At 38.3% G+C, this 13,766-nt stretch overlaps 1 protein-coding gene across 1 annotated transcript in view; it reads left to right on the top strand.

Annotated features, from left to right (window-relative positions):
• LOC105831717 (Krueppel-like factor 3) overlaps window positions 1-13,766 on the top strand; it is a 325,934-nt gene that overhangs the window by 290,351 nt on the left and 21,817 nt on the right. The window contains exon 5 of the mRNA XM_036291814.1: window positions 11,177-11,531. Within this exon, the coding sequence (XP_036147707.1) occupies window positions 11,177-11,531 (355 nt within the window). The remainder of the gene's footprint in view (window positions 1-11,176; window positions 11,532-13,766) is intronic.

Below are 13,766 nucleotides of genomic sequence, written 5' to 3' on the forward strand. Positions count from 1 at the left end.
AAACTTGAAGCTGTTATAGAGAAATAATGAAAATGATTTATTGCAATATTAATAAATAATGAATTGTTTATAGTTGTTAACATTTTATAACAGTATACCTATATAATTTTTATTTATTTTGTAAAGCGTTACAAAATTCTATAAGTTACAACTTATATGACAATCATATATGCGTATTAAAAAAAACAATAATAACTATAGTAAAAAAATATTAACAAAAATATGAAAACATATAAAATTTAAAAAAAAAAAACAGTTTTTCCTTTTTTTTTTTTCAAGAAAAACTTCGCTACAAAAATCACTTTTCGTTTTGCTTTTTTTACTTATATATACACTTTTGTATTTATATATATGTTTAAATTTAAAATAATATAACACAAAACTGAATTGTCTTAGAAAAAATTTGTAAACATAAATTATAGTCAAGAAAACTAAACAAAAATATAAAAACGTAAATAAAATTTAAAGAAATTAATATATTTTACATTTTGCAAGAAAAAAATTTTCTAAAAATAATTTTTTCTTTGTACTTTTGTTTAAATCTCTAATAATGTAACCTAGAACTAGATTATCTTAAAATATATTATCTTAAAATAAAACTTATAGTATTATTGTTGCTTAGAAGTTTTCTTTGCTCTAAATTTCATTTAACCAAGATAACACGCATAGAGGATGACTTTAACCAATCTTTGATACAATTTTTAATTTTTTTTACTGCAACGTTTGATTTAATGTTTCTTACAATAGCTGTAAAGGAATTATGCGTCATTATTACATATGTAATTATTGAACATATAATACAATTTAAAACATTATAACAAAACATTATAACTATAATATTACATAGATATATATACATATAATAATAAACACATTTGCTTAATATTATTAATGCTGAAACTTAAAAAAAAGACAAACCTATGACTAAATCTGTTATCTTTAATACTTTAAAGTCTTTTTTAGGTATTTTTCCCGTCTAATTAAAGCTTTTAGCGTAATTATTTGTTATTCATTTTTTTAGTATTTTTCTTGGTGTCTGTGCAATCGTTATACTACTTGATATAGCTAATATATGTAGAAAAAATGATAGCGTATTAATGTTATAAATAAATAAATAACAATATCTATATATATTGAAAACGGAAGAAGAACAAACAGAATGCAAAAATATAAAAACAGATTTAATGAGTTATATTTACCATATATTCAAAGTTTTGTTTTATATTTAAAAATCTTTAAATATTTTCCAAACCTTTATTGGTGTCAACTGGTATTTCGGGAACATCCTCCACATGGGGTATTCTCGATGATCGAAAATTTGTTACAAGTTGTTTAACCATTAGAAGAAGCAAGTCCACAGAATTTTCTAAGCTCACTAATTTTGTTAGAACGAAGCGAGGAAAATCTAGAAATAACAATCTATATTAAAGAATTTTTTTCTTTCAAAAAAGTAATTGTCTATAACTGTTATCTTACTCACTTACTCTCTCTCTCTCTCTCTTTCTGCCCGTCTCTCCCGGTCTCTCCCCGTCTCTCCCGGTCTCTCCCGGCTCTCCCCATCTCTCCCGGTCTCTCCCCGTCTCTCCCGGTCTCTTCCCGTTTCTTTCTGTCTCTCCCGGTCTCTCCACGTCTCTCCCCGTCTCTCCCGGTCTCTCTCCGTCTCTCCCGTCTCTCCCGGTCTCTCCCCGTCTCTCCCCGTCTCTCCCCGTCTCTCCCCGTCTCTCCCGTCTCTCCCGTCTCTTCCCCCTCCTTTCCGGTCGCGTCTCTCCGTCTCTCCCGGTCTCTCCCCCCGGTCTCTCCCGGTCTCTCCCGGTCTCTCCCCGTCTCTCCCGATCTCTTCCCGTCTCTCCCGATCTCTCCTGGTTTCTACTGGTAGATATGGGGGGGTAGCGGGAACAGGAAAAGCAGAATAAATTGCAAGTAGCACAGAATCGGGCTATGCGAGTAATATTACAATGTAATAGATACACCAAAATAGAACATATGTTAGAAGCGTTGCAATTTATTCTATAATTATACTCACTGTCTCTTTCTTCTCTCTCTCTCTCTCCTCTCTCTCTCCTCTCTCTCTCTCTTTTCTCTCTCTTTCTCTATCTATCTTATTATATTTTGTTAATGTATATATTTACACGACAAAATGTAATATTTTAAATTAATTATTAATTTTATAAGAACAATTCTTAATTATAGAAATGTAAAAGACTAAAATTTAAATACATAAAAATATAATATATGTATAATATTGAAAAGTTAAATAGTTAATATTAAATAAATTACATAATGTTGCAGCATAATAAATAATAAATCAGTATTTTAAATAATAATACTAATTAAAACATAATTCTAAAAAAATGACTTCTATGTAGATATAAAAATACAGATGGTACAGAATATTATTATGTGCAGTATATTTTCAAGAGGAGGATTATTGCTAAGTTATATCCCATAAAACATAAAAATATACTTAATACATATATTGCACATGCATTTATGTATATTGCATATCTCAGATATATACTTTCTTGATGTACTATATATACAATGAATGTGCAGTGTATGCGCAAATGAAACCGGGTTAATGTACATAGAAGGAACATAGCATTTACATATGTATATGATATGTACACTGTATGTATGTATATTTTGTATATACATTATTATATGTAATATATATATATATATATATGCTATATATATTATGTATATACTTTTTGATGCTTAATGCACCTAGATGTATATTTATGTGTATTCCATGTATATGCATTTATATATATTTTGTATATACTTTTTAATGCATGTAGATACATAAAATATGAAATGTATATGTAAATGTGACGTTGTAATAATGTACATAGAGGATTCAGAGTATATACATATGTACATGATTAGTACAGTTTATTTATTTATATACTCTGTATATACATTTTTTATATCAGGACAGCAATGTCTTAACACATGAATTTATGCACATACATTTATGTCCCAATATGTGTATAAATTCATGTGTTAAAACATTTCTATTTCTGTGTTTGTTAAATAGACTGCGTTCTAATATTTACTGTACTGAAAATCAATAGTTTATACCACACGCACACACACACGCGCGCACGCGCGCGCGCGTATGTGTGTGTATGTATAGTATAGATTTTTAGTAATGACAATGAATATCAGAATGCAGTACATTTTTAAATAGTTCAACGCTGAATTAATGCAGGTCGTGTTGTAATGTGACTTTTGAAATGCTACGTAGCTTAAATTAACTAATCAAGCTAAATTATTGATCAATTTCGAGCGGGTTAAGCACAACTAACTTGCACAACTAAAATATACGCTATGTTAAAGATTAAAACATGCTTGTCTATCTGCCAAACATTCTGCGATCTCAGCGTAATTATTTCGGGAGCATTAAATTGATCGAACGTGTATATGATATTACGCCGTGCATAAGCAAAATTACTGAGGTATTAACAAGTTATGAGTGCTTCATTCGTTCGCGGTCGTAGTTTCAGGACGGAGAAAATGATTACTGATAAGTATAATACTTATTTCATTAAACATACACAGCCTGGCAACCGCCAGGTGAGAGTTTCACTCCTGGCACTCACCGAACCTGATCACAAGGGAGTATCTGCCGGGTGTATCGGCGCTCCGAGTGAGACGTTACCATAACTTTCGAGCTGCGCCATCACTTGCATAATTCATTTTCAGCCCGGAAGGTATCAGAGCGGTAGGCTCGCCCTCGTAAAGCACAAACATCAATTGCGAGCGAGCCGGTTCCCAAAAAATTCGCGGTCCTTAATTACAGAGGATTCGCTACAGATTACAGAGGATTATTAAAATTACTACGTTTTCCATTTTGTTCACACTCCACTCTCTCTCTTTTTCTCTCTACATTGCAATCATGTTTTTATACCGTTACCGACATTATGTACTTTCGTCTTCCGCATATCGATTCTTGAGATAAAATAAAAGAAACGTAAAGGAAGAGGAGTCGAAAAAAGTGCTGCTAAATATAAATTATATTTTGCATCCTCAATTGTTACTATGTGTAATAATTCAATATTCGAAAAAATATCCAACTATCATATCTGACAATAGTCAATTCGCAGAGTACTGATTAACAATCATTCTGCTCATAATGATAATGGCCTGCGGATTTATAATGAGCCTAAGTTATAGCGTCTGAGGTTCACGACGTTCGGGATTTCGACCTTTCGTGACCATCCGTTTTGATACCATTATTCGTGACTGGTTCTGGCGAGCCAAGACCGCGACCACGTGGCCGGTAACATTTTACATTGTCGGTGCATTCCGATGTATGCGGCGGTTTTCTCGGGCCCGATTAATCACGGGCGTCGCGACGGCCGTATTTGTTAATACCCATAATACACCTTGATCGCCATTCACCTAATCTTTCCGTCTCGCGCGGTTTATGCACCAACCGCGCGATCCTCCCCTATTATACAGTGTGCCGCATGCCAGATAATAAGATATCCATCCATCGTAGCGGATTCCCAATTAACCATCAGTGTTTGTCTTGTCCCGTTTCTTCGATCTTACGAGTCCTACGAATCGAGCCCGGCTCATCCATCTGGTGCATCGTCTCTCTACGCGATTAGACGGCTTCTCCCCGCTCGCTTCTACGGTTCGTGTGCGACCGGTGTGGGTGGAACAATTCGAACGGTGCCCGCGAGGGACTTATCTTCAAAACGGTTAACTCCCGCGCTTTCACCTAGGCATGTACTTCTTGGTCGTTCATTCAGTTGCCCTTTATCGTTCTGACGCGCGAATAACAGCATTGTCTCATGAGCTGTCTTTGTGTGACTCTAATCGCATGTAAATCTTTCCGTATATATCGCCATCGCGCATTTAAATACGCATCTGATTTTATGAGCTCGTTTCGTTGTATATAAAAATATGTGTGTAAAAATGTAAGATGTGTGAACATAAATTTATTGCATTTAAACTTTTATTTTTTAGAGGCGCAGGATATGTGTATGACAAAACGCTTAATATTCACATCATTCTTCGTAAACAAACAGTAAAGTTAAACAAAGTTGAGTTCACCGCGCGTCGATAATATATGCGCCGATTGATTTTTATTAACGGTTACGTGATATTTTTACGTCCCGCGAGAGCCGCGCGCAAATAAAAAGTATTACATTACCGATTGCAAAAACTCATTCACATGCATATGCACGCGCATTACTTTTGATGGCGTGATATTTACGACACGTATAAAAAAAATAATAATAACGATACGCACTCAAGGGACATGATAACGAAGTTGGAATTTATCGCGAGGCAGTAGCGACCACTCTCGTAAAAGTTCTGAGATTAATGCTATGTGCATATAAATCGATTACCTTCCGCATATCTTAATCTGAATGCCATCGCACTTTCATATTTTACGAACGGTCGATTCTCACTGCTCTTTCGATACCTTCTGGGTTATTAATGAATTATGTACTTTCCGTCGCATGTACATCCCGCATTATTCGAAACTAACAATACCGTTGGTAAGGTTCGAATAATTTATTGAGAAAAATGTTTGATTATCAACAAGAAGCACGAAATCCAAAATGCAATCTGATATTATAAGAATGCTGGCCATCGCGATTGAAATTTTTACTTTTACAACTTAAATGTTTGATAAATTTAACGACAAATATCTGATTCGGTATAATTTCAGTTGATTCCATCTGATATATTTGCAATGCAATCGGATTTTTTCCCGTGTTTTTATAAAGTATTTCTTTATTCTCATTCAAGTTTTGATTTAAAGAATATCACGATTGAATTACGTTACTGTCTGTCACGGCTAAAGTTAGTAAAAATTATAGTATGAAACCCTATTTTCGCTATCCCGACTAAGAAATTGGCGTATGTAATTATATTTTTGCGTTTACCTTCACCACACTGGTGCAATTACGACTTTGTCAATTAGCGTGCACGAGACAGCGCTTAATTACGATAAAGACACGTCAACGTGCCTCTTGACAAAGAGATAACTATTTGTCCTACGTTTGCGTCATACCTGTCGCGCTCTGAAGTCGCAAATATGACGAAATGTGAAATTTAATTATTTCTATCTTTTGCTGTGCAAACCGAGCGCGTTTCATCGCGCATAAAATCGAATTCCGTTTTGTAGAAGCATTTTGTACACATTGTGCAATGTGATCATACTCTAATCTTTATAATTGTTTAATTTAATACTATACCAATGCATTTTCATTACGACCATATTATACGTTATATGTTAATCACTATTGGTCATCTTTAAACAATAAATTATACGTCAACATCTATATCTCTTATTATTTTCTCTATTATTATCACAATTACAAAATTAAAATAAAATCTGCAGTAACTTCGACTACGCCAGTCTCCAAATGTCTCGACCTACGTAAAAAAATCTTCTTTTTTTCTCCGTACAAAACGCACGCAGATATCGGCGTGAAAGTTCAGTAATCCTACCCGACGGCACTTTGCGTGAATAACGTTTAGGCGTTATCGCGCGCGTTATCTTCGCACCTGATGGATAACCGGTGCTTCGTACAACGAATCGCCGCGTCGATAAATTTTCTAAACGTCGTAGGCCCCTGCGGCACACACATACACACACACACACACACACACACACACACACACACACACATAAACACACACGGGGATGGGGAGGAGAGGGCGAGAGATAATGCTCGACGATTAATCGACCCGAGCGCGCGGCCGCCCGCGCTAATCTGCGCCGCCGCGCGCGTACGCGCGCCCGGAAACTTAATTGAAAACACATAAAGCCTAACGAGTACCGCGACGCGGGTGGCATGTCCACCCACCTTCCATCCTGTGCGCACGCGAGCACTCGCGCATATTTCCGCGCGGCTAATGCACCCACCCGCCTGGATTATACGATGCGCGATAATAGATGCTCAGTAAACAGGAAAACCGCGGCTGGATCTTTCACTCGTAAATGACACGGATTCGAAGTCATCCTTCGTAACATTGATAACAGGAAATGAAATCAGTATTTTAGGAATCGCTTGGATCAAACCGCGACGTTCAATCTCGAAATGTTTCCGTAATTCTCACAAAGCTATACACCGAGAGAAATGTTTTGTATTAGTAAACGAATTTTTTGCTGATATTTGATTAATAAAATAATACCGTTATGTTAATTACAAAATTTTGGCATCTTAACAAAACATTTTGATTAGATAATAAAACCTCTTAATTAACGCAACGATATTGTTTCGTTAGTGATATTTTGCCCAACATTTCTCTCAGTGTATAAGCGTTTTCATTGGCTGCACGGAAAGAATTTTCTCACAGAGTTTATCCTGAAAATCATGATAGTTTTACTAAAATTTTATTATTAGCTTCAACACTTCTCCATTCCTCTTACATTTATATTTGTTACGTTAGTACTTATCTAAAACGTGAACACAAGCTCGTAGGCACGAGTTTATCGTCGCGGATTAGTGCGATGTGATTCAAAAGTCACGGGACGAAACTTGCATCGTTGCGAATGCAGGATCCTACAACGAGTGACTACCTTTGGCTCCGGGTCACGAGGCAAGCGCTTTATCTTCAACGCCCTCGCGCCGCAGCTAACGCGAGATCGATTCTCTCAGCCGATTCAGGCACCCTCCCCTTTCCTCCCCTCATTTTCTTGGCGGATTAGCGGGGGCCTCTTTTATTCGCCACCGGACACGCGAGGTACTATAAACCTTCGCGCGAACTCCCACTTATCTCTCTCAATCAAACTCTCCCCCCGGGTTCGCGCGGCGATCTTTAGCAGCGAGGCATTAATGTCGGACGATTATCCCTCAATTTGGCAGATTCTAAAAAATCCACAGCGCACACTCTGCCCATAAATCGGCGGATTAACCCCGGCGTTTAACATTATCAATTACCCCCTGACGTTCTCTCGCGCGCGCGCGAGAGCCTCGAATACCTGTATGCGCGAAGAAAAAAAGAAACTAAGGGGAAGAGGATCGGGGGTAAAGGATCGCGCGAGTGGGAACGAGCGGAAGACGAAGCAGAAACGGACAGAAAAGCGAAAGACGTGCTAAGACCACGTATTATTACCGCTAATGCTTAGGATTAACCCTGCCGCTGGCGTGGGCGAGGCGATGATACAGCGAATGCAGGAGGGATGAACTCACCGTTGGTATGGTAATCGAGCAGCAGAAGAAGATGTTGGCTATAAAACGCGCCCTGAGATTTACAGTAATTAACAATTTTGGAGACAGTTACAAAAATACTGCGGAAGGAGATTTCTTGGATAAAATATCAGAATTATATTAATTTTTAATATAATTTACATAATTCAGAAAGGAAGGATGTATGATTTTTAAATGTGTACGCGTATTAAATAAATAACCAATAAACTATTTATAATAATTAAATAATTTATAATAATTAAATTATAATATCATTATAATTTAAATCCATTTAATGATACATTAAAGTTAATACATATTTAAACTATAATATCATTATAGTTTAAATTTGAGCCAGCTGAGATTGAATTTATCACGTATATGCATTTAAAATTAATTAGATTTATTTAAATGGTAAATTAAATTCTTTCTTCCCTTGCACGTATTATAAATAGTATAATGTAAAAAGAAAGAACATATTATTAATTCAGAATTAGCCGCACTCAAGCCGCATTGCCTGTACGTGAATTCTAATCATTAATTCAACTTCTCACCGGAAGCTAATCCCTTTTTAGAAGCATAATTAAGCGACCACCGTGATGCCATGCGCCAGTTATACGCATTATTATATTTTAAACATCAAAAAGAGTACGTTATAGCTAAACGCGATGGGAAAAAGGAAACGGGAGAAAAAAGCAATTGGGATGAAACGCGAGACATCGACAGACGAAGCTCTGTCGTTCTTAATAGTGACGACTATATGCTCCATTAGATAACAAAAGATTATGGGTCTCTAGAACTACGAGAAAAGTTAATGGCCATAACGAGACGTCTGGAACAAGACTTCGAGGGAGAAGGGCAGGGAAAAAGTGTCCGAAGCAGCGGCTAATTAAGCTAGGTCGCCCCGTTGAGCGCACGGAAATTACGGCTAATAATACCGTCGTTACTGCACTGTTACGTCGTGACTCGGCCAACTGAATTCATAATGATTCCTCGATATGATTCGAAGACGCTCGGTCGCGAGATCGCTCATGAGATTTCTGCTACGAACGTCTAATCGACGTGAAGTCGGTCGTACGCATATTAGGAACGTCATATTATTCGTCATTATTGCCATATACATCTAATTTACTACATTATTTATTAACAACACAATTATTTCAATTTTGCATATATCTAACGCATGAAAAAGATTTTTCGAATATAAGTAGAAACTCGTTAGTTTTGCTCAATCCAAATTGTACGATACTGTCCATATGTTTATTTTGTATAAATAATTATATTTTGTATAAATAATTTGTATAAATTATTTTGTATAAATAAATCATCGCGTAATAAGATGAAAAAGGTGACAATATTTATTACGCTACTAAGATCGAAAAAATCTTAAATTTTCGGAGAATTTCTTTTCTATTATTAAAAGCTGTAATAATAAAATAAATTTACTTCAAAGCGCCATTAAATGTTTTCCGATCTTACCTGCAATTTTGAATAAAATTCCTGGAAATCTCTGGAATTGAGAACTTTCACAAAATTCTTTCGCAAAATTTGAGTAGTCTGTTCTGTGATCAAAACGAAAAACGTGTTATACGATCGACGGCAATAATCTCGCGAATAGGCCGTCGCATCTTGCCATTCGATGTCGCGAATATACCGACGGGCTAACGCGACTACTAATTAGTAACAGTAATGACACGGACATTTAACATGCTTGTCACACAACTCGCGAAACGTGCGAGATGCGGCGATTCAACGCTGTGGCGATATCGACGGGTCAAAGATCGTAAAAACTCTCCAGATAGCGAAGTAAATTGCAACGCTATACCACGTAACGCAGCAATAAACTGCCAATTTTTGAAGGATGTGGAAATTTATGCGGAAACGTTTCGCGATAGTTGCGAAGTTTCCGCAGAAAACCGCGCGATCGTATTGATAAGCGAAGTTTAACCCGACTCTCAGGTCGGTCCGCGATTCCTTATACGCCGAGAGATGATAAAGCGATTATAAAACGTTAATGCACCGTCGCGTGGGATTAAGGGAGGGTAAAACGCTTGCGCTTTCTTCGCTCCGCTGATTTATTCGCGAGAGGTTGCGCATGAACCGCATCGTGCTCGCCTGACATCGACCTTCGATCCTCGATCGTTGATGGATCGAGAGCACGGTACCGTGACATGCCACGCGGAACGTTCGCACAAAGTGGCGTGTACGTATAGGCATCGCGTATGAGGGAGAAGAAGAAATTGCACGTCAATCGTCGTTGCCCCCATTATTCCGCTTGCGTTTCGGGGTAGCTTCTCGGAACATCGTGATTCGCGATTTTACTTTTGAACAGCAATAGTAGCTATTACTCGGAACACGGCACGCTCCTTACAAGGTGCGGGCTGTAACGCATAATTACGTAAAATACCGTAATCAGTTAGGCGGCAGGTGATACCGGTTCTTAGAAATGGGTTTTCAATCTGCGAGGACACGGGCTTCTCCCTCTTTAAACAGAAATATCCCTCGGTGTAATCCGGCCCCCTTAGAAAATGAATATTGATATCGCCATCGTGTATGCGGTGAATTATGCCTTTCGTTAAATCGCGAGAGATCTCTTCCTCATAGAATCCGGTTTGGATTAATCACACGTGAATTAATTTCAGCTACGAGTTCTTAAACGGGTAATATATTTATAAATGTTAAGGACCGTTGAGCAATTCGAGCTTACGTAATTTTTGTTAAAATCTAGGTACACTTATTTAGTATATTTATTCTATCTATAAGTTTTTATCTATTTCATGTTCTATCCATTTTGTATTCCGATCGTGTTCTTATTACATATAGGCATAGTAGCAGCAATTTCGCTGCTGCCTCACCTTTTGCGCTTTTTCATTCATGTTCTTTGTAATTATTCGATTTATCATAAGGCAATCTCGTATGTACGCAATCAGGTTATTATTGGTATTATTACTGACATTTTTCTAACGGCGAACAAGCGAGCAGGAATAAATGAAGGAAATATGTTTCTTTTGCAGCGTCCCCATCTTTGCCAACGTTGGGCGAAACAGCGTGGGACAGAGATCACGGTCGTGATCGGAGCCGGGAGAGAAACCGGGAGCGCGAGCGCGAGAGGGTGCGGGAGAGGAGCGGCGAGAACGAGAGGGAACGCCATCAGCAGGAACGAGAGCCCGCGATCAGGGAGCGGGAGGCGCGGGATCGGGAGAGGGAGCGGGATCGCGATAGGGATAGGCAAAGGGACAGGGAGAGGGATCGGGAGAGGGACCGGGAAAGGGACGTGTCGGTCTGCATGATGGAGCCACCCGATCTCTCGTCCTTCATCTCCCCGTCCGCGGCCCTTCTCGCGTTGCAGAGGATAAAGGACGCGTCTCTGTAAGTATTATTATTCACCTGTTGCGTCCCCATCCTCGTGAGACCAGGCGTGCCTGCATTGCGTAAAGACGACGAGGAGGAGAACGCCATGGAGAGAAATAGCGTTTAAAGTTAAGAGGACTGGGTTAGCGGTGATTAAGACGAGCGCGCGATAAAAGTTAATGATTAATTGATAATTGATATTGCCGCCGGCGTAACACGATGCTTATGCTAAACGGGTCTGCATTGTGGACGGATAATGCAAGAATAATTTAATATCCCGACGGTAGTGGTAATTCTATCGATACGCGATGAAATTTTCCATCGCGTATCGTAGATCCATCTGACGTGGGCTTTTCTCAAGCCAGGAATTTGCACGTGTTGACTACGTGCTGTCAGGCAAAATTGATTGCCCATCGTCCGGTGTAACATTTAAACTCCACGGAATGAAGACGTGCGAGTATTTTGTTAGCGCAACGACAATACAGAAACATTGCGCGCGTTTAAGCTCACTTATTGGTGTACACCGCGGAAATATAAAGGCCGACTGTATTGTCGCTCTACAATCGGCCGAGAGCAGCGGGATAGCACAAGAATACTCATTCACGGTGCCGATGCTTACGTACCAGCCGTATTTCATCGAATGCATAAGCGCGCACGTCCAGGGTTAATAGGACGAGATCGTGCGCCCGCTGTAAATCTCGTTTAATTTGCTCTCCGCCGCGCGCCCGCGCGACTGTCGTTTCCATTGTGCCCGGGCTTCTCCCGCGATCCATCTAACATATAATAGAAACCGTGTCCTGACACACATTAGGAAACATAGTAATCTCGTGACACCCGGCGCACGCTAACAAACCTCATTTTACACGTCCCGTCACGATTTCTTTCGAGCACGCGCCTAAGTAATTTCCGATCCGCTCCTTTCGTCCAATTAGCGTGACGCCGATCCATTATATCCGCTCTTTGCAAATCAGCAAGTATCTATACGGTGCGGTGCACACACGAACTCCGTTTTGGCCGTTATCCTTGAAACGGATCTTTCAATCGGCGGTTTTAGTGCGTTGGCGAACTTGATCGTTACCTGAAAATAGTATGAAAACGCGCGCAAGAATCATCTTGATTTTAAGTTGATGAACTTTTAAATACTCAACGACTATTTGGTAGATAATAATTATACGGCTCTTCTTAATCTGCACTTTATACGATTACTTCGGTCTTAAAATCCATACACGCGTGACGAAGAAATTGCAGCATCCGAAGTTGCAGCGTATCTTTTAGTGCGTATATTTCTCTCTCTTTGTACACACGTCGAGTACACGTCTCAAGTGGACATAAGTACATATACACAACTTGATATCCGCATCCCAGTACTCTGTGAAGAATAAATTCAGTATAAAAAATATATATATTAGGTCATTCGCAGTTGTATGAATAATGTGTTGTATTCATTTTGCTTATATTAGATGACTTGAAAGCAGACAGTAGTGGAATAAACTTTAAATGATTACATTTTACGTTAAATTAAATTAATAAATATGAATTTTTTATTCTTTAGAACAATCTAATTTATCGAATTTTATCAAAAAATCTAATACATTTTACGAAAAATACACTGTTAGAAGTAAGTGTTTGAATATCACACATTGATATGTGTCCCTCGTTTTAAGATACCTATGAGTGTATGAATTTTTAAATTCACACATTAAAGTGTGTCATATTCACACGTTTTGTAAAAATTCACACTCATAGGTATCTTAAAACAGGGAACACACATCAATGTGTGATATTTATGCACTTATTTGTAATGGTGTATAATTTTTTCGAAGGGAGTTATTTATCAAATCCAATTTATGTGATACTGATTAGTGATTTCAATTCTTCTATCATGTTGCTTTGAATTTATAAGGAAAACCATCAGCTGTGTACATCTTTTTCGTTCAAAATGCATTGTAATGCGTTTCTGCCACGTGGCACGCGAACGTGCGTTTTCGCTAACGCGAGGGTTAACGGACTGTGACGTGTACAGCAGGATCGTTAGAAAAGTATGTTAGGAGGCAATATACAGTTGTTAGTTCATATTGAAGTACAGCGAATAATTAATTTTCCATGGCGTTTATGTGTCGGCACGGAGAGAAACACGATTGAACAAAGACACATAGTTGGTACTTTCCGCGAGGGGCGGATTGAGGTAGACGTGAGCCGGATTATCGCGACTGGAAACGGATTTATGTCAGTTCGCGCAACACGCCGTTCTAG

The sequence above is a fragment of the Monomorium pharaonis genome, chromosome 9 (genome assembly GCF_013373865.1).
Source record: "Monomorium pharaonis isolate MP-MQ-018 chromosome 9, ASM1337386v2, whole genome shotgun sequence".
Taxonomy (NCBI): Eukaryota; Metazoa; Arthropoda; class Insecta; order Hymenoptera; family Formicidae; genus Monomorium; species Monomorium pharaonis.